We start from the raw sequence: 27,670 nt of genomic DNA, 5'->3' as shown, positions 1-27,670 counted from the left end.
CACCTTCACCACCACCATCACTACCACCATCACCACCATCACCACCATCAACATCGCCTTGCCAGGCACGCTGAGGAGAGGCTTGCGGAGCCCCAATGCGGTTTCAGGAAAGGGCGGTCCTGCACAGATGCCATATTTTCTGTCCGTCTGCTACAGCAGAGGTGTAGGGAATTCCAACAAGACCTACATCTCTGCTTCGTTGACCTGGTCAAGGCCTATGCTACCATCAGTAGGCCTGGGCTCTGGGTTGTTCTTCGTGCTTTCGGAGTCCCTGACCCTCTGCTCACGATCATTAAGGACCTTCGTGATGGTGAGCGGGCCCGCGTAAAACTACGTGGCCGGGAGTCGGAGCCTTTCCCTGTACACCTTGGGGTGCGACAGGGATGTCCTCTGGCTCCCACATTATATAACATCTATTTCGACCACGTAGTTTGTGAAGCCTTCAATAGCTGTACCGGGGGAATTTCCATCCGGTACAGACACAATGGGAGGCTGATCGATGCCCGGGTGCGGTCAAGGGATGGCTCCCTATTGGTCAACCACGTTATGTATGCCGATGAACTGGTAATTGCTGCTCACTCAGAGGAGTTGGAGACGCTGCTGCTGAGACTGGAGCGTGCCACTAAGAGGTGGGGCCTCACCATCAGCCCCACCAAAACTAGGTGGTGCATCAGCCAGTCATCTCGGTCAGTCGACCCGTGGCACCTGCTGGGTCTGTCCTGAGACCTCCTCCTGCACCTAGCCTGGCACAGTAGGGGGGTACAGCTGGTAGTGCATCTACCGGTCATCTCGGTCAGTCGACCCGTGGCACCTGCTGGGTCTGCCCCGTGACCTCCTGCCAGCGGGCGTTCGACACTTCACGTGGCAGCCTCAAGGTGCACTTGGCCTGGCACAAGCGTCGTGGTGCGTGCAATGAACAGCACTTGACCGTGCCCACTCCTGTTGAAGGCTACCTGGGTGATCTTTGTCTGTATCTCTTCACAGATTTGCGAGTTGGGAAACTTCTCAATTCACCTGGCACTGAGAGACCTCCGCCCGGCTGGTGAGACTTTGACACGGTGATGGTGGTGATGGTGGTGATGGTGGTGGTGGTGGTGATGGTGGTGGTGATGGTGGTGATGGTGGTGATGGTGGTGGTGATGGTGGTGATGGTGGTGGTGATGGTGGTGATGGTGGTGATGGTGATGGTGCTGGTGGTGATGGTGGTGATGGTGGTGATGGTGGTGATGATGATGATGATGGTGGTGATGATGGTGATGGTGGTGATGGTGGTGGTGATGATGGTGGTGGCTACACGGGTGACTTTTGTCTTTGTGTTAGTTGATGGGTGAGTGAGTTGGTGAGTGAATGTGGGTGGGTGGGTGGGTGAGTGTGAGTGAGTGTAAGTGAGTGTGTGTGTGTCAGTGTGTGTCAGTGTGAGTGTTTCGGCACTGCTGCTGCTGCTACTACTAACAGCACTTGCCCCTACAGTCCGTTAGAGGCTACACGGGTGACCTTTGTCTGTGTGGCGCAGGATCTAAGGCTCGCAAGATCCCATACCCCACGAGGAATCCATTCACCTGGCTGTTCAAGCTCGTGTCCTGCCCCAACTACACATACGAGGTGTGGACACACACAGACACACACACAGACATAAACACACACAGACACACACACACACACAGACACACAGACACACACAAACACAGACACACACACACACAGACACACACACACAGACACACTCACCAACTCACTCACCCACCCACCCACCCACTCACCCACCCACCCACTCACCCACCCACTCACCCACTCACCCACCCACCCACCCACTCACCCACTCACCCACCCACCCACCCACTCACCCACCCACCCACTCACCCACCCACTCACCCACTCACCCACCCACTCACCCACTCACTCACCCACTCACCCATCCACCCACCCACCCACTCACCCACTCACCCACCCACTCACTCACTCACCCACCCACCCACCCACTCACTCACTCACTCACCCACCCACCCACCCACTCACTCACCCACTCACCCACTCACCCACCCACCCACTCACCCACTCACTCACTTACCCATCCACCCAAACTCACCCATCCACCCAATCACTCGCCCACCCACTCACTCACCCACCCACTCACTCACCCACTCACCCATCCACTCACTCACCCACCCACCCACTCACCCACCCACCCACCCACCCACTCACCCACCCACTCACCCATCCACCCACCCACCCACCCACTCACCCACTCACCCACTCACCCACCCACCCACTCACCCACCCACCCACTCACCCACCCACTCACCCATCCACCCACCCACCCACCCACTCACCCACCCACCCACCCACTCACTCACTCACCCACCCACCCACCCACCCACTCACTCACTCACTCACCCACTCACCCACCTACCCACCCACCCACTCACTCACCCACTCACCCACCCACCCACCCACTCACCCACTCACCCACCCACCCACCCACTCACTCACTCACTCACCCACCCACCCACCCACCCACTCACTCACTCACCCACCCACCCACCCACTCACCCACCCACTCACCCACTCACCCACCCACTCACCCACTCACTCACTTACCCATCCACCCAAACTCACCCATCCACCCAATCACTCGCCCACCCACTCACTCACCCACCCACTCACTCACCCACTCACCCACCCACTCACCCATCCACTCACTCACCCACCCACCCACTCACCCACCCACCCACTCACCCACCCACTCACCCATCCACCCACCCACCCACCCACTCACCCACTCACCCACCCACCCACCCACTCACTCACTCACTCACCCACCCACTCACTCACTCACCCACCCACTCACCCACTCACTCACTTACCCATCCACCCAAACTCACCCATCCACCCAATCACTCGCCCACCCACTCACTCACCCACCCACTCACTCACCCACTCACCCATCCACTCACTCACCCACCCACCCACTCACCCACCCACTCACCCACTCACTCACCCACTCACCCACCAACTCACCCACCCACTCACCCACTCACCCACCCACCCACTCACCCACCCACCCACCCACTCACCCACTCACCCACTCACCCACCCACTCACTCATTCACCCACCCACCCACTCAAACTCACCCATCCACCCAATCACTCACCCACCTACCCATTCACCCACCCACCCACTCACTCACCCACTCACCCACCAATCCACTCACTCACCCACCCACCCACACGCACACAGACAAAGCTCCCTCCCCTCGGCATAGCCTGTCACAGACTGTTGGGGCAAGTGCTGTTGGCCAGGGCACATCCAGCTGATTCCGTTCCTCTCTGTGTCCTTGCTGCTGTGTCCAGGTTGGGGCCTGGCTCAGCTTCACCATCATGACCCAGACCCTAGCAGGTGAGAGCTCCAATCCCTGGTCCCTGACTATTCCCGTAGCCACGGTGGCTATGGGGAGATGTTGACTACCTCGCCTGGTCTACAGGAGGTTGTGGGTTCGATCGCCCGGACCCTGTAGCGACGGTGGCCACGGGAGATATTGATTACCTCGCCTGGTACGCAGGAGGTCGTGGGTTCAATCCCTGGTCCCTGACAATGGCTGTAGCCATGATGCCTAGGGAGATGTTGACTACCTCGCCTGGTACGCAGGAGGTCGTGGGTTCGATTGCTGATCTAGACAAGGTAGGCGTGGGGGAGATGTTGACTACCTCGCCTGGTACACAGGAGGCCGTGGGTTTAACCCCAATCCTGCTGTGTACACGGTGGGCGAGATGTTAACCACCTCGCCTGGTACGCAGGAGGTCGTGGGTTCGATTGCCGACCTCAGTGGCTAGGAGATGTTGACTACCTCGCCTGGTACGCAGGAGGTCGTGGGTTCGATCGCCCGGACCCTGTAGCGACGGTGGCCAGGGGAGATGTTGATTACCTCGCCTGCTACGCAGGAGGTCGTGGGTTCGATTCCTGATCCAGACAGGGTAGGCCTGGGGGAGATGTTGACTACCTCGCCTGGTACGCAGGAGGTCATGGGTTCGATCGCCCGGACCCTGTAGTGACGGTGGCCAGGGGAGATGTTGACTACCTCGCCGATGATGTTGTTGCTGCTGATGATGATGTTGATGTTCCTGCTGCTGATGATGTTCCTGCTGCTGATGATGATGCTACTGATGCTGCTGATGTTACTGATGATGCCACTGATGATGATGTTGATTTTCCTACCGATGATGATGATGATGTTATTACTCCTGATGATGTCACTGATGCTGCTGCTGATGATGATGTTATTGATCCTGCTGCTTCTGCTGATGATGATGTTAAATTGTCTCCCACCAGGAGCTCTCTTCACCCTCGTCGGCTTCCTGCAAATGTCGGTGTGGGCACTCGGCAAACACCGCAGCTACAAACGCGACTTCAGCCCACAGTACCCACGTGTGCGAACCGCCATCCTGCCCTTCCTGCTCTAGGCCAGAGGCCTCTCCCGCTACGTCTAGACCAGGTCTCCCACTACGTCTAGACCAGGTCTCCCATTATGTCTAGACCCCAGGTCTCCCACCCACTACGTCTAGACCAGGTCTCCCGCTACGTCTAGACCAGGTCTCCCATTATGTCTAGACCCCAGGTCTCCCACCCACTACGTCTAGACCAGGTCTCCCGCTACGTCTAGACCAGGTCTCCCATTATGTCTAGACCCCAGGTCTCCCACCCACTACGTCTAGACCAGGTCTCCCTCTGTGTCTCTGTCTCTCTGTCTGTCTCTGTGACTCTCTCTGTGACTCTCTGTGAGTCTCTCTGTGTCTCTCTGTCTCCATCATCCCCTTCCTGCTCTAGGCCAGAGGCCTCTCCCACTATGTCTAGACCAGGTCTCCCGCTACGTCTAGAGCAGGTCTCCCCCTGTGTCTCTGTCTCTCTGTCTGTCTCTGTCTCTCTGTGTCTGTCTCTCTGTGTCTCTCTGTGTCTCCATCCTCCCCTTCCCGCTCTAGGCCAGAGGCCTCTCCCTCTACGTTTAGACCAGGTCTCCCGCTACGTCTAGACCCCAGGTCTCTCTCTGTGTCTCTCTCTGTCTCTCTCTGTGTGTCTCTATCCTCCCCTTCCTGCTCTAGGCTAGAGGCCTGTCCCACTACGTCTAGATCCCAGGTCTCCCCCGCGACTCTAGACCAGATCTGTATACCGAGACATCTTTGTCTCTCTGTGTCTCAGTTTCTCTCTGTGTGTGTCTCTGTCTCTCTCTGTGTCTCTCTGTGTGTCTCAGTTTCTCTCAGTCCCTCTCTCTCTGTCTGTCGCTCTATGTGTCTCTGTGTCTCTTACTCTGTCTCTCCCTGAGTCTCTGTCTCTCTCTCTCTCTGTCCCTCTCTCTGTCTGTCTATCTGCTTGTGTGTGTTGGGTTTCGTGTTTGGTGATTCAAATAAACGTGCATCTTAGAATGTCCGCAATCCATTTCGCTTTCATTTTTTTAACTCTACAGCTGTAATGCGAGCGTACGCTGGTGTGCCGCCGGTTGGTGGGGGGTGGCCTTCGCCGCCTCAGCCTCTAAGCCAACCAGGCGAGTTTAAACAGTGAGCTGACCACTACAGCACCCCCCCCCCCCCCAGGTGTTTAAAACGTGAGCTGACCACTACAGCACCCCCCCCCCCCCCAGGTGTTTAAAACGTGAGTTGACCACTACAGCACCCCCCCCCCACCGACCACTTGGTGTTTAAAACGTGTATCGGGTACCCGGTTGCGACCTCTGCTCACCAGCACCCAGAGTTATCCCACATACACCACCACCACCAATGCGGAGGTGGCTGCGTGCAGGCACTCGTTGCACACAAAATCGCCGTATGAACACGCACCCCTACCCTCCTGTGGACCCGGCCTCAATCCGCCGTGCCAAAGAGATGCTAATGCTAGCGGGAAGGGGGGCGGCTGGGACAGGGCTGTATGAATACACACCCCTACCCCACCACTACTGATGCTACACGAAAAGATGACCTGCGGCAGGATCTTGTGTGTAAACGCGCCGCTTAAAGCGCGCTGTGCAAACAAGCACAAGTGTCGCCGGCTCTGTGTGCTGCAGTAAACGCGCCTCATGCACACGCTCAATCACTCGCAAACCGTCGCGGTCGTATAGATGGTAATCTACGCGCACACCAGCCCGCGCGCTCTATCACCCCCCCCCCGCACGCAGTCACTCCACTTAGAAATCACAGACACCACGCCAAAGTTAACCCACACACACACAGAAATCACACGACACCGATCTTCTGAACGTAAGTTTATTAATGGCGCGTCTAAAGAAAGCCCCGTGTGTGTGGCCCGGAGTAAATATTCTACGAGCAGCGCCTAGCCTGTTCCTCTTTCGTCCCCCACTCTACTTGTCGTCTCGCAGACGCACTCACGGTGTCGCACCGACGCTGTGGGAGTCGGAGTGACCATGATCCAGAGGTCGCAAACGGGTTTTGATTCCTTACACATACCCTACCTGCTACCCGGCTACCTGTACCCGGCCGGGTATCGGGTAGGGTACGGGTATCGGGTGCCCGATTGCGACCTCTGGGATGAAGCCACGTTGCAGGCGCGGGTGGGTTCATTCTAGGAACTTGAATTGTGAGAAGAGACAAGACGTTGGGAAATGAGTGACAAACGGTGACTCACCAGTGACTCGCGGCCTACCCGTACCCGGCCGCACCAGGGTCGCAAACGGGCACCCGTACCCGGCCAGGTATCAGGTAGGGTACGGGTATCGGGTACCCGGTTGCGACCTCTGTTTTATGCCCTCGGAATCCAAAGATCCAGGGTCACGTGGTATTATCCTGCACGGCCAATCGGGCGCCTACCTTTCGATTTTAAACCGATGCCCCCACCCCTACCCGGAGCGTTGCTTCCCATTACGCTTCGATCCATTGTCAACCGGTTTGATCGGGGTGGCCGTCCCGCAGAATACGCATCTGCAGTGGGTCCAGGAAGTTCTTTCCCCACCTCCTCTTACGCGCTGCCCGTAGAGTGTTTGCCCTCGAGGCCCCGTGTCCCTGTGCCGTGTCTCATTGCGGTTAGCCCGACGAGCTTTGTCACACCCATACAACTTTAAGCCAATTCACGGGGGCCGCAATGCGATTTGGCCTGGGGGGGGTAGGCCAATTTCCTGGCACTGGGAAACCGTGGGACATCCCCGCTAGGGGCCCCTCGGGTAAAAACCCAGGGTACCAGGTGACCCCCCCACGAGACCCTACGTGGGTGCATGTGTGTTTAGTGTGCGTGCGGGTGTGTTTAGTGTGCGTGCGGGTGTGTTTAGTGGGTGTGTGCGTTCGTGTGGAGCGGTGCGAGGAGATGGAGACGCCAGCTGACTTGCTCCGTTGCCATGTCACCAGTTGCCCCTAGCAACGCACACACATCGCGCAAAATTTTCATTCGCGTTAACAATGCTTACAAAATATACACACACACAACGCTTACAAAATATACACACGCTTACAAAATATACACATAGCGCCAAGGTTCATTCTTCAGTCTTATGTCATCTTCTCCCCCCCCCCACCTCAATGCGTGCAGTTACTGCTATAAAGTCCGTAGATATTAATATTAGAGCACTAAGCATTACACTGGTCAACAAACAAAAAAAAAATTCTGGCCTGGACTTTTGCAGCTGTTTTAGACTAATTTCAGGGTGCCGATTCCAAATCTGATTTGCTCAGATTTGCTCTATCACATCTCATTTTTATGCTATCGGCATACCCCATTTTCTTTGATTTAACCCAAAATTAACTCAGTCACTTATGATTGCAAGTTGTTGCGAGTCAGTGACTGCTTTAGTGTTAAAATACGGTGCTGTATTTTTAGGATAGTGTGTTTATACTGGTAGGAACGAAGTGAACCAGCCTACAATAGTTTATATCGTCCGTCCGTCCGTCCGATGTCCGATTAGGTGTAGCAACATCGCCCCCTACTGCTAAAACTTGGCAGGACCCTACAAAAACCTTTAGACTCAGTGACGCTTTCCTGGCTAAACAAGTGTAACATTCCCTTATAATTCCCTGAGATAATTTTTAACTGAAATGTTTTAATTAAAAGCTAACTCACAGCGGCCTAAAGCCTACAGCTAGGCCTAAAGCCTAGAACTAGGCCTCAAACTCTCCCTTCGTATCGTACCCCCGCGTGTGTGAAAGGGAGTTAATGTTTAACAATGTTACATTCCCTGATGTTTTTAAATAGAAACATTTACATTTAAAGCTTTTACATTAATAATTAAAACATTTAAATTAAATATTAACTCACAGCGGCCTAAAGCCTACAGCTAGGCCTAAAGCCTAGAACTAGGCCTCAAACTCTCCCTTCGTATCGTCCAATTAGGTGTAGCAGCATCGCCCCCTACTGCAAACACTTGGCAGGACCCTACAAAAACCTTTACACTCAGTGAGGCTTTCCTGGCTAAACAAGTGTAATAATACATTATGTTTATATTTTTTGGTTATTCGTTCCTACCAGCCCAGCCCGCAGGGACCTGTTAATATAATTTTATGTAGATATCCACCTCTATTTAATATTTTTCTTCCGCAGTTTTTATTGAAAATGCAATATTTGATATCTCAAAAACCTGATGTGATAGACAAAAACTGATGCCAGATTTGGAATCAGCACCCCCAAAATTACCTTAAACCCGTTGGAATAACTTATGCCAGACAAAGTGTGTCGACCAGTGTTATTGCAGCGTGGGTGGGGGGAGCGGCCCAGCCCCCAGCCTGGCAACGTGCCACCTCCCCCGGTTGGGCAATCTAGGCAAGGCCGCGGGCTTTGCACGGGACTAGGCCTCACCACGGCAATGTAAAGTACAATTGTATTGCTTCTTTCGCTCAGAACTCGCGTAGATATTTCGGTAAAATCACGTGATGACCTCATTAGGCTCATTACGACTAAGGAAGGCGAACGCAAAGCCTGAAGCAGTCGTTGACGACGCCAATGGCAACGGCGTTTCAACTTTACCAGGTGTCCCGTTAACGGCCTGGATTCTCCCGACGACGACGCCCCAGACATCTGCACGCCCTCCACTCCGCTTGCGCGACACGAAGCCGCGTGGAGTTGAACCGAGACATCGAGACGCAGACCTGGCTCCCTGTCCCATCACTGCCTGGGATCTCTGCCCCGTTGGGGCTTCCTTGCTTTGGAGCTGTACCGAGATGTTTGAGCCAGAGTAGACCGGGGAGAGGTTTCTGGAAGATAAACCGTTAGGACACCCACCCCCCCCCCCAAACCCACCCCCAGCTGCGATGCGAACGCAGTAGCAACATCTGCAGTGAAAACAAACTTGGGCAAAAGAGTCGCGCTGTTACCAGGTGCCACGGAAACCAGCCCCCGAATTCTCCGCGACGAAGCCCAGACACCTTCACGGGACGCACGAGAGGGTTTGCGTGGAGTTTGAACCGAGAGAGACGTCTGTGTAAATGGGACTTGGGGATCTTGCGACTGCCTGGATTCACCGATGATCTCTCTTCCCCCTCTTTGACGGCAGGAGACGCGAGGGATTCTGGAAGATAAACCGTTAGGACACCCACCCCCCAACCCACCCCCAGCAGAAATTTGAACGCAGAAGCAACGTCTGTAATGAAAACAAACTTGAACAGGTGGCAAAAGAGTTGCGCTGTTACCAGGTTCCATGGAAACTGCCTGGATTCTCCCGACGAAGCCCTGATATTCCCACTTCCTTTACGGGACGCACGAGAGGGTTTGCGTGGAGTTTGAACCGAGAGAGACGTCTGTGTAAATGGGACTTGGGGATCTTGCGACTGCCTGGATTCACTGATGATCTCTCTTCCCCCTCTTTGCCGGCGTCGCGAGGACGCAGGAGACGCGAAGGATTCTGGAAGATAAAACGTCAGGACCCCCCCCCCCAACTCCGACACGAACGCAAAGCCTGAAGCAGTCGTTGATAATGCAAATGGCACCGGCGTTTAACCTCAAGTAGAACATCCACATCGCTCGTTTGGTGAGCAAGGCCGAGGATCGGGCCGGAGACTCGCACGGTTACCTGGGTTGAGAACTCGCCCAGACATCTCTCTCAGAGTTGGGGGTGGCAGGAACGGATGCCAGCGTGTCTGATTCCCCATCACCACCACCACCACCATCCGCTCAGCCTTGACAATAATGAAACACAACCTCCATGATGCTCACGCGTGGCTACAGAGCACGGCTCATTGCCATTGATCATAAATAATGCTGCTGCTGCTGCTGTGGGTAGCAAGAGACATTGACACTCCCTGATGGATGGTAATGGCCGTACGGCTTCTCCCCCCTTCCACCCAGGGCTGGGGTGTTGTACAGCAGTGCGGCTGCTTGCTCTGTGCGTCAGCTTGCGTTTCACATTCACCACCACCTGCCGAGTCTTGACAACGATAAACACAACCTCCGTGTTCACACTCGTGGCTACAGAGCCAACTCATGACCCATTGAGAATGACGCATGCAGAGTGAGGCGAGTCAAAGGGCACTCCCTGGTTGTGGCGGTGTCATGGGGCTTGCTGTGGTGTCTCTTCTTCCCCTTCTGCAGGGCTGGGCTTGTTGTACAGGGTAGGTAGGTAGGGCTGCACGTTTGACTAGGTTCTGTAACAGAGAACGTGAAAGGCCCCCCCCGCCCCCCCCCTCAAGATTCTGGCAAGCCACAGCAACGGACAGATTCGTATGTTCCACAGGTAACAAGTGGGTGTGTGGGGCGAGTCCATTCGTTTACCCAGACCACGAGGCACGAGACGTCTCACCGCCTGGGCTACGGAGACGCAAGCTCTGCTCAGGTGGGAGGAGATGGGGGGGGGGGGGAGAAACTTCTGGAAGACATTTGGTTAAGGACAACCCCCCCGCCCCCCGCCCACCCAATGCCTTCTTCCATGCACACAGCACCGTGCACCACGTGGGGTGAAATTGCATGTGGGAGTGGGACGATTGCTTTACCGCACAGCCTGCGCCACCCACACATAGGAGGATGATGGCCGGTCGGTGGAGCTTGGTATAGAACGCCAGCAGCCAGCGAGCGGCTACAAAACGCGCACACGGGGGAGGAGGGTGCAGGGGCAGACGGAGTAGCTGTGTGAGCTTCCTGTGGCTGGGCAGCAGAGGGGCGGTGACGGTGGCCGATTCAGTGGCAGTGCAGAGGCGGTGATGGTATTTAGTGGCAGTGCAGAGGCGGTGATGGTGGCTGGGCAGTGCAGAGGCGGTGATGGTGGCTGGGCAGTGATCGTGGCTGGGCAGCAGATGGCGGTGACGGTGGCCGAGCAGTGGCAGGCGGTGACAGTGGAGCTGTGACAGTAGCAGCGTTGACGGTGGGCTGAGCGCTGACTGAGTGTGATGTTTGTGACCCGACGATTGATTTCACGCCGGCAAGGAACCGCCTGTGCGAGCGAGCCCGGTGCATCTGCGTCCGACCCTCTCCTTCATTTCCTGGACGGATGCCCCCTTCCCCCTCGGGCAATCTGCGCAAAAGATCAGGCCGACAAGAGTTGCTGTTGGTCGCTTTCCAATGCACCCCCCCAATAAACACTTAAAAGGTCAATACAAGTGTGCAGCTGCTGCATGCCCCGTCAATCGCATAGTGGGGGAGGGTCCCCCAGCCTTGTCCTCTCCAAGTCTCAAGCGGTGCGCAATTTCCACGTTCGTAAAAAAGTCAATTGTTAAATCGTTCGCAAAGAGGGGGGGCTGCCTCTCTTCAAGAACGCTGTCTTTCCGACAGCTGTTTCTTCACCTGAGGACGGCTGCTTGCGTTGTGGCCGAAACGTCGCGTAAATTATTTTATTATGTTTAATTTTTATTATTTTATTATGTCCATTCTACGTGACTTTACCGAAAGAACCAAGAAGACGTAACAGAGTTGTTGTTGTTTTTGGGTTGGATCTCGTGAATATATTAAATGTGTCGTTGAAACCCGCCACCACCCGACACGGCCAATTGGGCAAGGTTTGTCGCGTGAACAAAACGTGCCAATTCGTCACTAGTTCTAGCACAAAAACAACATCTTGTGTAGATCGGTCGCAAAAAGCCCCCTGCTGCTGCTGCTGCTACTTGTTAAACGATGCCACTGCCTCCTACAGAGGCAAGGCACTCACCCCCTGGTTATCAACACCACCACCACAACCACAATCACCTCCACCACTACAATCATCCACAAGGCGATGATGGAGAGACACGAGAGAGTTTGCGTGCGTGAAATGAGACCTGGGCTCCTGTAACTGCCTGGATTCGCCCATCAACTCTGTCATCTCTCTCGCTCTTCCCCCCCCCCCCCCCCGTTGCAGTTCTTGTTGCCAGCACGCAGGAGACGCGAGTCTGCAAGACACGGCGTTAACACAACACCCACCCCCCTTCCCCGCCCCGTCAACTCCCGACATACGAACACAAATAAATTAACAAAAACTCACGTGTGAAAAATGAACCCGTAAAAACAAAGTTTTTCACTATAAATCCTTTATATGCGTGGCGGCTAGAGTCCTCTCGTCCTCTGGCTTGAGATGGCTGCCACCTATGGGTCAGATGATTGCCTGCCACCATTAAGCAATTGGTCATTACATATCATTTTTAAAAAATTTTCCTAAAAAGTGTAAAATTTTGGAAAAATTTTTTTACGAAAATAAATTGTCACGCACAACGAGTCTGTGTGCAAAATGTCAGCTCGATTGGGCCACGGGAAGTGGGTTAAAAATCGACCGAAAGATTTGCACGGTCGTAAGCGCGCAAGCAAGTGAACTTAATATAAAGGATTTAAAAACGCATCAGATTTCGTCAGAGAAGATTTGTGGTGTTTACCAGGTGCCACGGAAACCGGCCTGAATTCTCCGCGACGAAGCCCAGACACCTTTACGGGACACACGAGAGGGTTTGCGTGGAGTTCGAACCGAGAGAGACGTCTGTGTAAATGGGACTTGGGGATCTTGCGACTGCCTGGATTCACCGATGATCTCTCTTCCCCCTCTTTGCCGGCGTCGCGAGGACGCAGGAGACGCGAGGGATTCTGGAAGATGAAACGTCAGGACCCCCCCCCCCCCAACTCAGGCAAAGCCTGAAGTAGTCGTTGATAATGCCAATGGCAACGGCGTTTAACCTCAAGTAGAACATCCACATCGCTCGTTTGGTGAGCAAGGCCGAGGATCGGGCCGGAGACTCGCACGGTTACCTGGGTTGAGAACTCGCCCAGACATCTCTCTCAGAGTTGGGGGTGGCAGGAACGGATGCCAGCGTGTCTGATTCCCCATCACCACCACCACCATCCGCTCAGCCTTGACAATAATAAAACACAACCTCCATGATGCTCACGCGTGGCTACAGAGCACGGCTCATTGCCATTGATCATAAATAATGCTGCTGCTGCTGCTGTGGGTAGCAAGAGACGTTGACACTCCCTGATGGACGCTGTTGGGTGTCTCTGGCCCCTCCTGTCCAGGACTGGGATCTCTGCCCCGTTGCGGGTTCCTTTCGTTGGAGCTGTACCGAGATGTTTCAGAGTAGACACGAGGAAAGATTCTGGAAGACAGAACGTTAAGAGACCCCCCTCCCCCCCCCCCAACTCCGATACAAAACACAAGGCTTGTAGCAGCAAGGCAAATGTGAACGTCAAAGTGTTGACGGTGTTACCGGGTCCCGCTAACCGCCTGGAATGGCCGATGATAGAGGAGCAATTTGCGCTTCCTTCCCTGTTGCTCTCCCCCCTTGTACGATGTCGCGAGGTTGCTTGGGAGTTGCACAGAGAACGTGTGGAGTTGCGAGGAGTTGGAGCAAGGTTACGTGACGGTGTTCTGAAGTTATGTAGAGTTGCAGCAAGGTTGCATGGAGTTGCACAAAGAACGCGTGGAGGTGAGGAGTTGGATCAAGGTTGCGTGAAGGTGTTCTGACGATACGTGGAGTTGCAGAGGTTACGTGGAGTTGCACAGAGACCGTGTGGAGTTGCACTGAGGAAGTTGCGTGGAGTTGCACTGAGGAAGTTGCGTGGAGTTGAACGAGACGTCTGCGCTAGGCACAGCTGCTGGGGTCCTGCAACATAGAACGTTAGGAGCCCCTCCCCCCTCCCCGATACAAACAAATCCTGTAGTAGTAGCAGCAAGGCAAACTCAAACGCACGGCCAAAGGAGTTGCGGTGTTACCAGGAGGTCCGCTGTCTGGGTTTTCCCGACGACGCCCCAGACATCTGAACTTCCTTCACGGGACGCACGAGAGGGTTTGCGTGGAGTTCGAACCGAGAGAGACGTCTGTGTAAATGGGACTTGGGGATCTTGCGACTGCCTGGATTCACAGATGATCTCTCTTCCCCCTCTTTGCCGGCGTCGCGAGGACGCAGGAGACGCGAGGGATTCTGGAAGATAAAACGTCAGGACCCCCCCCCCAACTCCGATACGAACGCAAAGCCTGAAGTAGTCGTTGATCATTCTGGTCTGCTGGCACTTTACTCCAAACTCCACTCCAGATCCTCACTCCAAACTCCACTCCAGATCCTCGCTCCAAACGCCACTCCAGATCCTCACTCCAAACTCCACATCCTCACTCCAAACTCCACTCCAGATCCTCACTCCAAACTCCACTCCAGATCCTCGCTCCAAACTCCACTCCAGATCCTCACTCCAAACTCCACTCCAGATCCTGATCCTCACTCCAAACTCCACTCCTGATCCTCACTCCAAACTCCACTCCAGATCCTGACTCCAAACTCCACTCCAGATCCTCACTCCAAACTCCACTCCTGATCCTCACTCCAAACTCCACTCCTGATCCTCACTCCAAACCCCACTCCAGATCCTCACTCCAAACTCCACTCCAGATCCTCACTCCAAACTCCACTCCAGATCCTCGCTCCAAACTCCACTCCTGATCCTCGCTCCAAACTCCACTCCAGATCCTCGCTCCAAACTCCACTCCAGATCCTCACTCCAAACTCCACTCCAGATCCTGATCCTCACTCCAAACTCCACTCCTGATCCTCACTCCAAACTCCACTCCAGATCCTGACTCCAAACTCCACTCCAGATCCTCACTCCAAACTCCACTCCAGATCCTCACTCCAAACTCCACTCCTGATCCTCACTCCAAACTCCACTCCTGATCTTCACTCCAAACTCCACTCCTGATCTTCACTCCAAACTCCACTCCAGATCCTTGCTCCAAACTCCACTCCAGATCCTCGCTCCAAACCCCACTCCAGATCCTCGCTCCAAACCCCACTCCAGATCCTCGCTCCAAACCCCACTCCAGATCCTCGCTCCAAACTCCACTCCAGACTCCACTCCTGATCCTCACTCCAAACTCCACTCCAGATCCTCACTCCACTCCTGATCCTCGCTCCAAAATCCACTCCTGATCACCACCACCACCACAATCAACTCCACCACTACAATCATACACAAGGCGATGATGGAGAGACACGAGAGAGTTTGCGTGGAGTTCGAACCGAGAGAGACGTCTGTGTAAATGGGACTTGGGGATCTTGCGACTGCCTGGATTCACCGATGATCTCTCTTCCCCCTCTTTGCCGGCATCGCGAGGACGCAGGAGACGCGAAGGATTCTGGAAGATAAAACGTCAGGACCCCCCCCCCCCCAACTCCAATACGAACGCAAAGCCTGAAGTAGTCGTTGATAATGCCAATGGCAACGGCGTTTAACCTCAAGTAGAACACCCACATCGCTCGTTTCGTGAGCAAGGCCGAGGATCGGGCCGGAGACTCGCACGGTTACCTGGGTTGAGAACTCACCCAGACATCTCTCTCAGAGTTGGGGGTGGCAGGAACGGATGCCAGCGTGTCTGATTCCCCATCACCACCACCACCACCATCCGCTCAGCCTTGACAATAATAAAACACAACCTCCATGATGCTCACGCGTGGCTACAGAGCACGGCTCATTGCCATTGATCATAAATAATGCTGCTGCTGCTGCTGCTGTGGGTAGCAAGAGACGTTGACACTCCCTGATGGGTGTCTCTGGCCCGTCCTGTCCAGGACTGGGATCTCTGCCATGTTGGGGATTCCTTTCGTTGGAGCTGTACCGAGATGTTTCAGAGTAGACACGAGGAAAGATTCTGGAAGACAGAACGTTAGAGACCCCCCTCCCCCCCCCCACCCTGATACAAACACAAGGCCTGATCTGATCCCATCCTTAAAGGATGTCATTCTTGACTCACAGTACCCTGGTGTCTACAAACTGAGTAGCATTTGTGGTGATTGTTAGATCAATATTAATGCGACTGCCTGGATTCACCGATGATCTCTTCCCTCTCTCTGCTGGCGTTGCGAGGACACAGGAGATGCGAGGAATTCTGGAAGACACGGTGTTAAGACCCCCCCCCCCCCAACTCCGATACAAACACAAGGCTTGTAGCAGCAAGGCAAATGTGAATGTCAAAGTGTTCGACGGTGTTACCGGGTCCCGCTAACCGCCTGGAATGGCCGATGATAGAGGAGCAATTTGCGCTTCCTTCCCTGTTCCTCTCCCCCCTTGTACGATGTCGCGAGGTTGCTTGGGAGTTGCACTGAGAAAGTTGCGTGGAGTTGGAGCGAGGTTACGTGACGGTGTTCTGAAGTTATGTAGAGTTGCAGCGAGGTTGCATGGAGTTGCACAAAGAACGCGTGGAGGTGAGGAGTTGGATCAAGGTTGCGTGAAGGTGTTCTGACGATACGTAGAGTTGCAGAGACCGTGTGGAGTTGCACTGAGGAAGTTGCGTGGAGTTGCACTGAGGAAGTTGCGTGGAGTTGCACTGAGGAAGTTGCGTGGAGTTGCACTGAGGAAGTTGCGTGGAGTTGCACTGAGGAAGTTGCGTGGAGTTGCACTGAGGAAGTTGCGTGGAGTTGCACTGAGGAAGTTGCGTGGAGTTGCACTGAGGAAGTTGCGTGGAGTTGCACTGAGGAAGTTGCGTAGAGTTGCACTGAGGAAGTTGCGTGGAGTTGCACTGAGGAAGTTGCGTGGAGTTGCACTGAGGAAGTTGCGTGGAGTTGAACGAGACGTCTGCGCTAGGCACAACTGCTGGGGTCCTGTAACATAGAACGTTAGGAGCCCCTCCCCCCTCCCCGATACAAACAAATCCTGTAGTAGTAGCAGCAAGGCAAACTCAAACGCACGGCCAAAGGAGTTGCGGTGTTACCAGGATGTCCGCTGTCTGGGTTTTCCCGACGACGCCCCAGACATGTGAACTTCCTTCACGGGACGCACGAGAGGGTTTGCGTGGAGTTCGAACCGAGAGAGACGTCTGTGTAAATGGGACTTGGGGATCTTGCGACTGCCTGGATTCACTGATGATCTCTCTTCCCCCTCTTTGCCGGCGTCGCGAGGACGCAGGAGACGCGAAGGATTCTGGAAGATAAAACGTCAGGACCCCCCCCCCACCTCCGATACGAACGCAAAGCCTGAAGTAGTCGTTGATAATGCCAATGGCAACGGCGTTTCAACTTTACCAGGTGTCCCGTTAACGGCCTGGATTCTCCCGACGACGCCCCAGACATCTGCACGCCCTCCACTCCGCTTGCGCAACACGAAGCCGCGTGGAGTTTTAACCGAGACATCGAGACGCAGACCTGGCTCCCTGTCCCGTCACTGCCTGGGATCTCTGCCCCGTTGGGGCTTCCTTGCTTTGGAGCTGTACCGAGATGTTTGACGTTTGAGCGAGAGTAGACCGGGGAGAGGATTCTGGAAGATAAACGGTTAGGACACCCACCCCCCAACCCACCCCCAGCAGAAATTTGAACGCAGAAGCAACGTCTGTAATGAAAACAAACTTGAACAGGTGGCAAAAGAGTTGCGCTGTTACCAGGTTCCATGGAAACTGCATGGATTCTCCCGACGAAGCCCTGATATTCCCACTTCCTTTACAGGACGCACGAGAGGGTTTGCGTGGAGTTCGAACCGAGAGAGACGTCTGTGTAAATGGGACTTGGGGATCTTGCGACTGCCTGGATTCACTGATGATCTCTCTTCCCCCTCTTTGCCGGCGTCGCGAGGACGCAGGAGACGCGAAGGATTCTGGAAGATAAAACGTCAGGACCCCCCCCCAACTCCGACACGAACGCAAAGCCTGAAGCAGTCGTTGACAATGCCAATGGCACCGGCGTTTAACCTCAAGTAGAACATCCACATCGCTCGTTTGGTAAGGCCGAGGATCGGGCCGGAGACTCGCACGGTTACCTGGGTTGAGAACTCGCCCAGACATCTCTCTCAGAGTTGGGGGTGACAGGAACGGATGCCAGCGTGTCTGATTCCCCATCACCACCACCACCACCATCCGCTCAGCCTTGACAATAATAAAACACAACCTCCATGATGCTCACGCGTGCCTCTACAGCCAAGGCTCATTGCCATTGATCAATAAAGTTGCTGTGTGGGAAATACAAGAGTCATTGACACTCCCTGGTTTGGTGTTGTACAGCAGTGCGGCTGCTTGCTCTGTGCGTCAGCTTGCGTTTCACATTCACCACCACCACCTGCCGAGCCTTGACAACGATAAACACAACCTCCGTGTTCACACTCGTGGGCTACAGAGCCAAGGCCCATCACCATTGATAAACAATTATAAATGTTGCCGTGTGGCTGTAAAGCACGAAGAGTTAAGGACACTCCCTGGTGGCGGCAAAGATTCTCGCCTCGCTCCTTCGACGGCTGGTTTACTTTGTGCCGATTAGTACAGCAGTCGGGGGTTGCGTTCCTCCCATTCTCCACCCATCGCCACCATCACCCGCTCATCCTTGACAACGATAAACACAGCTCCACGTTCACACTCGTGGCTACAGAGCCAACTCATGACCCATTGAGAATGACGCATGCAGAGTGAGGCGAGTCAAAGGGCACTCCCTGGTTGTGGCGGTGTCATGGGGCTTGCTGTGGTGTCTCTTCTTCCCCTTCTGCAGGGCTGGGCTTGTTGTACAGGGTAGGTAGGTAGGTAGGGCTGCACGTTTGACTAGGTTCTGTAACAGAGAACGTGAAAGGCCCCCCCCGCCCCCCCCTCAAGATTTCTGGCAAGCCACAGCAACGGACAGATTCGTATGTTCCACAGGTAACAAGTGGGTGTGTGGGGCGAGTCCATTGGTTTACCCAGACGAGGCACGAGACGTCTCACCGCCTGGGCTACGGAGACGCAAGCTCTGCTCAGGTGGGAGATAGGGGGGGGGGGGAGAAACTTCTGGAAGACATTTGGTTAAGGACAACCCCCCCGCCCACCCAATGCCTTCTTCCATGCACACAGCGCCGTGCACCACGTGGGGTGAAATTGCATGTGGGAGGAGTGGGACGATTGCTTTACCGCACAGCCGGCGCCACCCACACATAGGAGGATGATGGCCGGTCGGTGGAGCTTGGTATAGAACGCCAGCAGCCAGTGAGCGGCTACAAAACGCGCACACGGGGGAGGAGGGTGCAGGGCAGACGGAGCAGCTGTGTGAGCTTCCTGTGGCTGGGCAGCAGAGGGTGGTGACGGTGGCCGATTCAGAGGCAGTGCAGAGGCGGTGATGGTGGCTGGGCAGTGCAGAGGCGGTGATGGTGGCTGGGCAGTGCAAAGGCGGTGATGGTGATTCGGCAGTGGAGCTGTGACAGGAGCAACGTTGACGGTGGGCTGAGCGCTGACTGAGTGTGATGTTTGTGACCCGACGATTGATTTCACGCCGGCAAGGAACCGCCTGTGCGAGCGAGCCCCGTGCATCTGCGTCCCCGACCCTCCTCTGCTTCACACGTCTCCTGGACGATGCCCACTTCCCCCTCGGGCAATCTGCGCAAAAGACCAGGCCGACAAGAGTTGCTGTTGGTCGCTTCCCAATGCTCCCCCCCCTCCCCCCCCCAATAACCACACTTAGGAGGGCAATACAAGTGTGTAGCTGCTGCATGCCCCGTCAATCGCATAGTGGGGTGGGGGGGGGGGTCCCCCAGCCTTGCCCTCTCCAAGTGGCTTAAGCGGTGCGCAATTTCCACGTTCGTAAAAAAAAGTCAATTGTTAAATCTTTCGCAAAGAGGGGGGACCGCCTCCCTTCAAGAAGCACTTGCTGATGCAGGTTTAGTTTGTAAAAAATTACTTCAAATTCCTCCACAATTTGTCGAGCGTTCATTGTCCAATCGTTCATTTCCGGAACCTTGCAGACTTCACGCGTGCCGGGGCTTTGACGTTGCCAAACCGACGTGGAGTGGCCGCGATGACTCGGGATGAAAGAGTTTGTTTCATGGAGACATTTCATCCTCGCAATAAAAAAAATCTCCGCAAATTCATCCTCCATTTTTTTAATGTTTCACGAGCAGCGAACAGAACCTTTTGACGGGCGGTCTCTGCCCCGTTGGGGCTTCCTTTCGTTGGAGCTGTACCGAGATGTTTCAGAGTAGACACGAGGAAAGATTCTGAAAGATAGAACGTTAGAAACCCCCGCTCCCCCTACCCTGATACAAATAAATCCTGTAGTAGCAGCAAGGCAAATTCAAACGCACGGCCAAAGGAGTTGCGGTGTTACCAGGAGGTCCGCTAACTGCCCGTATCCACCGCCGATTCGACCGTTTGCACTTCCTGCCTCTGCAGTTGAACCGAGACATCGAGACGCAGACCTGGCTCCCTGTCCCGTCACTGCCTGGGATCTCTGCCCCGTTGGGGCTTCCTTGCTTTGGAGCTGTACCGAGATGTTTGACGTTTGAGCGAGAGTAGACCGGGGAGAGGTTTCTGCAAAAGAAACTGTTAGGACACCCACCCCCCCCCCAAACCCACCCCCAGCTGCGATGCGAACGCAGTAGCAACATCTGCAGTAAAAACAAACCTGGGCAAAAGAGTCGCGTTGTTACCAGGTGCCACGGAAACCGGCCTGAATTCTCCGCGACGAAGCCCAGACACCTTTACGGGACGCACGAGAGGGTTTGCGTGGAGTTCGAACCGAGAGAGCCGTCTGTGTAAATGGGACTTGGGGATCTTGCGACTGCCTGGATTCACAGATGATCTCTCTTCCCCCTCTTTGCCGGCGTCGCGAGGACGCAGGAGACGCGAGGGATTCTGGAAGATAAAACGTCAGGACCCCCCCCCCCCCCCCAACTCCGATACGAACGCAAAGCCTGAAGTACTCGTTGATAATGCCAATGGCAACGGCGTTTAACCTCAAGTAGAACATCCACATCGCTCGTTTCGTGAGCAAGGCCGAGAATCGGGCCGGAGACTCGCACGGTTACCTGGGTTGAGAACTCGCCCAGACATCTCTCTCAGAGTTGGGGGTGGCAGGAACGGATGCCAGCGTGTCTGATTCCCCATCACCACCACCACCACCATCCGCTCAGCCTTGACAATAATAAAACACAACCTCCATGATGCTCACGCGTGGCTACAGAGCACGGCTCATTGCCATTGATCATAAATAATGTTGCTGCTGCTGCGGGTAGCAAGAGACGTTGACACTCCCTGATGGACGCTGTTGGGTGTCTCTGTCCCCTCCTGTCCAGGACTGGGATCTCTGCCATGTTGGGGATTCCTTTCTTTGGAGCTGTACCGAGATGTTTGAACGAAAGTAGACCGGGGAGAGAAATTCTGGAAGATAAACCGTTAGGACCCCCCCCCCCAACAGAAATTCGAACGCAAAAGCAACATCTGTAGTGAAAACAAACTTGAACAAGTGGCAAAAGAGTTGCGCTGTTACCAGGTTCCATGGAAACTGCCTGGATTCTCCCGACGAAGCCCTGATATTCCCACTTCCTTTACAGGACGCACGAGAGGGTTTTTGCGTGGAGTTCGAACCGAGAGAGACGTCTGTGTAAATCGAACTTGGGGATCTTGCGACTGCCTGGATTCACCGATGATCTCTCTTCCCCCTCTTTGCTGGCGTCGCAAGGACGCAGGAGACGCGAGGGATTCTGGAAGATAAAACGTCAGGAGCCCCCCCCACCTCCAACACGAACGCAAAGCCTGAAGTAGTCGTTAATAATGCCAATGGCAACGGCGTTTAACCTCAAGTAAAACACCCACATCGCTCGTTTCGTGAGCAAGGCCGAGGATCGGGCCGGAGACTCGCACGGTTACCTGGGTTGAGAACTCGCCCAGACATCTCTCTCAAAGTTGGGGGTGGCAGGAACGGATGCCAGTGTGTCCGACTCCCCATCACCACCACCATCATCCGCTCAGCCTTGACAATGATAAACACAACCTCCGTATGTCCACGTGTGGGCTACAGAGCCAAGGCTCATTGCCATTGATAAATAAAGTTGCCGTGTGGGAAGTACAAAGAGTCATTGACACTCCCTGGGTTGGTGTTGTACAGCAGTGCGGCTGCTTGCTCTGTGCGTCAGCTTGCGTTTCCTATTCACCACCACCACCACCTGCTGAGCCTTGACAACGATAAACACAACCTCCGTGTTCACACTCGTGGCTACAGAGCCAACTCATGACCCATTGAGAATGACGCATGCAGAGTGAGGCGAGTCAAAGGGCACTCCCTGGTTGTGGCGGTGTCATGGGGCTTGCCGTGGTGTCTCTTCTTCCCCTTCTGCAGGGCTGGGCTTGTTGTACAGGGTAGGTAGGTAGGGCTGCACGTTTGACTAGGTTCTGTAACAGAGAACGTGAAAGGCCCCCCCCGCCCCCCCCTCAAGATTTCTGGCAAGCCACAGCAACGGACAGATTCGTATGTTCCACAGGTAACAAGTGGGTGTGTGGGGCGAGTCCATTCGTTTACCCAGACCACGAGGCACGAGACGTCTCACCGCCTGGGCTACGGAGACGCAAGCTCTGCTCAGGTGGGAGGAGATGGGGGGGGGGAGAAACTTCTGGAAGACATTTGGTTAAGGACAACCCCCCCCCCGCCCACCCAATGCCTTCTTCCATGCACACAGCACCGTGCACCACGTGGGGTGAAATTGCATGTGGGAGGAGTGGGACGATTGCTTTACCGCACAGCCTGCGCCACCCACACATAGGAGGATGATGGCCGGTCGGTTGAGCTTGGTATAGAACGCCAGCAGCCAGTGAGCGGCTACAAAACGCGCACACGGGGGAGGAGGGTGCAGGGCAGACGGAGCAGCTGTGTGAGCTTCCTGTGGCTGGGCAGCAGAGGGTGGTGACGGTGGCCGATTCAGTGGCAGTGCAGAGGCGGTGATGGTGGCTGGGCAGTGCAGAGGCGGTGATGGTGGCTGGGCAGTGCAGAGGCGGTGATGGTGGCTGGGCAGTGCAGAGGCGGTTTTGGTGGCTGGGCAGTGATCGTGGCTGGGCAGCAGATGGCGGTGACGGTGGCCGAGCAGTGGCAGGCGGTGACAGTGGAGCTGTGACAGTAGCAGCGTTGACGGTGGGCTGAGCGGTGACTGAGTGTGATGTTTGTGACCCGCCGATTGATTTCACGCCGGCAAGGAACCGCCTGTGCGAGCGAGCCCGGTGCATCTGCGTCCCCGACCCTCTCCTTCATTTCCTGGACGGATGCCCCCTTCCCCCTCGGGCAATCTGCGCAAAAGATCAGGCCGACAAGAGTTGCTGTTGGTCGCTTCGCAATGCACCCCCCCTAATAAAACACACTTAAAAGGTCAATACAAGTGTGCAGCTGCTGCATGCCCCGTCAATCGCATAGTGGGGGAGGGTCCCCCAGCCTTGCCCTCTCCAAGTCTCAAGCGGTGCGCAATTTCCACGTTCGTAAAAAAGTCAATTGTTAAATCTTTCGCAAAGAGGGGGGGCTGCCTCTCTTCAAGAAGCACTTGCAGAAAAAGGTTTAGTTTAGAAAATTTTACTTCAAAATCCTCCACAATTTGTCGAGCGTTCAATGTCCAATCGTTAAATTTCCCAGAACCTTCCAGACTTCACGCGTGCCGGGGTTTTGACGTTGCCAAACTGACGTGAAGTGGCCGCGATGAAAGAGTTTGTTTCATGAAGACATTTCATCTCCGCAATTTAAAAAAATCTCAGCAAATTCATCCTCATTTTTAAATGTTTCACGAGCAGCAAACAGAACCTTTTGACGGTGATTCCAGGCTACACTGCTCCTCGCACTTTCCTTCTTCCACCTCCCAACCACACCAAACCCACCACTCGCCCACCAACACAAGAGGAGATGATCTTGGAAGGTTGAGCAGAAAAACAGAGCACAACTTTTGGTTTTGGCATCTCACATTCCTCACTTTATTCCTCTTCGCGGTTTTTTTTGTTTCATGGGGTGAGGGGGTTTGGGAGAAAAACACGACGGGGGTTTTATTTCACGATGCGTAACAAAAAAAAACTTTTCCACATTTCCTTCTTGGGTTCGGTTCATCGGTTTTTGGAGCAGCACAACACAATCTTTAAGGGGCACTTGCAAGCGTCGTAAAAGCAGTCGTGGGGGTTTGCGGGGAAGAAAGGGTAAGTAAATAACCTGTTACATACAGGGAGTCGCCGCTTTTACAAACCTACAGCCGGTCTTGAACCGTACGTACACATACCCCGCAACTCAACGCAGAAGGGGCTCCCAGTCTCTCCCGCCCCACCAGGCACAACCAAACTCCCTCCCTGGGTTGTTTACACGCCTGACCTGGTCACAAAAAACCGAGTGCAGAGCTTCCACAAAGCATTTTTGATAATAAAAAAAGAAAAAACCGGTCACCCTAAAAGCCGCCCCAACCCCACCACAGTCAAACGCCGGCAAACCACCTTCACCAGACGTGGCCATACGGAAAAAGTGCTTTGGTTGGGATAACAAAACTTAAACCGAATAACTGAGAACGCACCTTAACCCCCCCCCCGCCCCCCATAACCAACCCACCACCCGTTTCATTTTGTACATTTCGCGTGGAGCGCACACACGAGAACCTCGACGCTGTTCGTTTTACCTCAACGCGACCCCCTCGCTCGCTTACATTAAACGCGGCGGGGGGGTGGGGGTTCCGAACCATTTCAGTCGCACGTCGCGGCAAGGGCTTCCCCCCCCCCCACTCTACGCGAGAAATCTCGAAAAAAAAATGCCATCGTCGAAACAAAGACACGTGTGTGGTCGACAGGGGTAGACTCGCGCAAAGGTTTTAAGCAAAAAAAAATTGGCGTTACGCTTTGCCGGATAAAGAAACCGAAGTACGTCACCCTCATCCAACGCTTGCTGGCATCGAGGGGGGGGATGTGTGGGGGGAGCCTTGCAGGTCGAGACACCTAGAGGGGGACACAAAGCAGATTAAGACTCGAGTCAAGGTGAAAAAGTGCAGGACACCCTCATCAGCACACCCCCTCTTCCCCCAGCCAACTCCCCCCCCCCAGCCAACAGCCCCCCTCCAACCCCCCTCCCTCACCAACCTCCCCCCCAGCCAACCCCCCCCCAGCCAAATGCCCCCCATCCCCCGCCAACTGCCCCCCCTCCCCCGCCAACTGCCCACCCCCTCCTCCCCACCCCCTCCTCCCCCACTCCACAGACAACACAACACCCTTGTCTCGCTATGGCGAGAACATTTCATAAATAAAACTTTTATTAACTTCCACTGCGTAACAGCACCCAACACCAGCACCACAGGAGACGTGGGAGGAGCCCAACAGCCCTAGTGGGAGGAGCCTATCAGCCAAGTGGGGGGAGAGACCAACAGCCAAGTGGGAGGAGCCTATCAACCAAGTGGGAGGAAACTAACAACCAAGGGGGAGGAGCCTATCAGCCAAGGGGGAGGAGACCAACAGCCAAGTGGGAGGAGCCTAACAGCCAAGGGGGAGCCTATCAGCCAAGTGGGAGGAGCCTAACAGTCGTGGGAGGCCAACAGCCAAGTGGGAGGAGCCTATCAGACCAAGTGGGGGGGGAGACCAACAGCCAAAGGGGAGGAGCCTAATGGGCAGGTGGGAGGCCAAGTCAAGTGGGAGGAGCCTAAGTCGTTGGGAGGCCGACATTAAGGTTGGAGCTCAACAGCCAGGTGGTGTGACGTCACAGCAAAGGGGGAGGAGCTTAACAGCCAAGTGAGGTGGGTTGGGAGATCAACAGCTAAGTGGGACGAGCCTAGCAGCGACGTGGTTGCACGCAACAGCCAATGGGGAGGAGCGTCACAGCCAAGGGGGAGGAGCTTAACAGCCAAGTGGGGGGGGGGTTGGGAGATCAACAGCTAAGTGGGAGGAGCCTAGCAGCGACGTGGTTGCGCGTCACAGCCAATGGGGAGGCGCATCACAGCCAAGGGGGAGGAGCTTAACAGCCAAGTGGGGGGGGTTGGGAGATCAACAGCTAAGTGGGAGGAGCCTAGCAGCGACGTGATTGCGCGTCACAGCCAATGGGGAGGCGCGTCACAGCCAAGGGGGAGGAGCTAAACAGCCAAGTGGGGGGGGTTGGAGATGAACAGCTAAGTGGGAGGAGCCTAGCAGCGACGTGGTTGCGCGTAACAGCCAATGGGGAGGCGCGTCACAGCCAAGGGGGAGGAGCTAAACAGCCAAGTGGGGGGGGGTTGGGAGATCAACAGCTAAGTGGGAGGAGCCTAGCAGCGACGTGGTTGCGCGTCACAGCCAATGGGGAGGCGCGTCACAGCCAAGGGGGAGGAGCTTGTGCGGGCGGTGAAGACGGAGGCCATTTTGAGAGCGAGCGGCCATTTTGAGCGACTCAAACCGCCATTTTACGGCTTTAAAAACAATTCTTTAAAACTCTTTATAGTTACAAAAAACTATTACAAGTTAACGATTTAGATCGTACGCCTACTTTAAATACAGTCGCATGGGGTTGGGTCCAAGCCCGTAGATAAAAGTAATTTTTTTTTTACAAAAAAAAATCTCCTCACGATCGCATTAAATTAGCGTGAATAGAGCCTTAAGGAGTTATACACAAGTATATATAATACCACACAATATCGATTTAAAGCTTTCGTGACTGCAGGGATTCATCTTCTTGGTTCTTTCGGTAAAGTCACGTAGAATGGAAATAATAATATAATAAAAATAAAACGTTTTATTTTTATAATTTTATTATTTCCATTCTACGTGACTTTACCGAAAGAACCAAGAAGATGAATACCACACACAAGTTGCGATAAAATTCAGGAAAAATTAACATTTAACCGTTAACGGTTTTAAATAAAAGTCAAAACAATAAATCTTACGGGGGGAGTAGTGAAGCTATGACGGCGTATCAAACAAAGCGTTCGCAACGATTGCCTAAGACGACATCATATTCAACGCCAATACACACCCCAAAGCTTTCTATTACACATTTATAAATATTTATAAATCTTACGAATTTTTTTAAATATTTATAAATCTTACGAATCTTTGACGGCGTACAGAGAGCAACGCCTTCGCAACGAGCACGCCTAACAACATTTTTTTTAACTCCATACACCTTCCAAAGCTTTACGTTTATATATTTGTAAATATATTAATCTTTTTCTATAAAGTTTAACGTATAAATCTTACCAGGAGCGATGTTTTGACGAAGTAAAACCGTAACGAAACCAACGTCAGCACCGCCGTCAACTGTGCGCGAGTACGCTGCGCGCTCCGTCTTTTATAGTCCGACCTCGTCACACCCCCCACTTCCGCTCGCGTGTCCATCCGCGAAGAAAAGTAGTGCAGGTTTATTTTTTGTTTGCTTTAAAAGTTCCGTCTCCTTTCGTTATTAACGGAGGAGATCGATAACAGAATCGTCGGCGACTGTTGCACTGCGCTGATAAATTGCGATCAGCGGTGGAACAGGGGGGGGGGAATATAAATCTCGGGTGTTATTTTTTTACTTAAAACTTTTATTATTTTCAATTTATTTTTTCTTTCTGTTATTTTTATTATTTACATTTTAACTTAGCATTTTTATTCTTGTATTTTATTTAAATTTCTTAGATTTTTTTTGTTT

General features: G+C 54.1%; 1 protein-coding gene and 1 long non-coding RNA gene across 11 annotated transcripts in view; one reads left to right on the top strand and one right to left on the bottom strand.

Annotated features, from left to right (window-relative positions):
* Positions 1-5,419, top strand: part of LOC144954532 (very-long-chain enoyl-CoA reductase-like) — a 53,085-nt gene extending 47,666 nt beyond the window's left edge. The window contains exons 10-15 of one of the 9 annotated variants that reach the window (XR_013641261.1): positions 985-1,042; positions 1,514-1,602; positions 3,352-3,397; positions 4,328-4,588; positions 4,641-4,663; positions 4,716-5,000. Coding sequence is in view for 2 of the 9 variants with exons in the window: in XM_078885004.1 (XP_078741130.1) it covers positions 985-1,042; positions 1,514-1,602; positions 3,352-3,397; positions 4,328-4,458 (324 nt within the window). In the remaining 7 variants the exon portion in view is untranslated. The other 8 variants (XR_013641256.1, XR_013641259.1, XR_013641260.1 and 5 more) reach the window with 8 other exon arrangements.
* An 816-nt stretch (positions 5,420-6,235) lies between these two features.
* Positions 6,236-27,381, bottom strand: LOC144954530 (uncharacterized). Of its 2 annotated transcripts, XR_013641253.1 has the most exons (5): positions 27,238-27,381; positions 18,413-25,020; positions 12,754-18,213; positions 8,951-12,276; positions 6,236-7,347 (listed from the first exon to the last, which is right to left on the bottom strand). It is a non-coding gene; the product is annotated as an uncharacterized LOC144954530 (long non-coding RNA). The 2 variants fall into 2 exon arrangements; XR_013641252.1 differs by having other exon boundaries at positions 12,754-25,020.
* Between the last annotated feature and the right edge of the window lie 289 nt (positions 27,382-27,670).

The sequence above is a fragment of the Lampetra fluviatilis genome, unplaced genomic scaffold, assembly GCF_964198595.1.
Source record: "Lampetra fluviatilis unplaced genomic scaffold, kcLamFluv1.1 SCAFFOLD_147, whole genome shotgun sequence".
In the NCBI taxonomy this organism is placed as follows: Eukaryota; Metazoa; Chordata; class Hyperoartia; order Petromyzontiformes; family Petromyzontidae; genus Lampetra; species Lampetra fluviatilis.
Note: the sequence above shows the minus strand (reverse complement) of the source record. Positions and strands in the feature narration are given on the sequence as shown.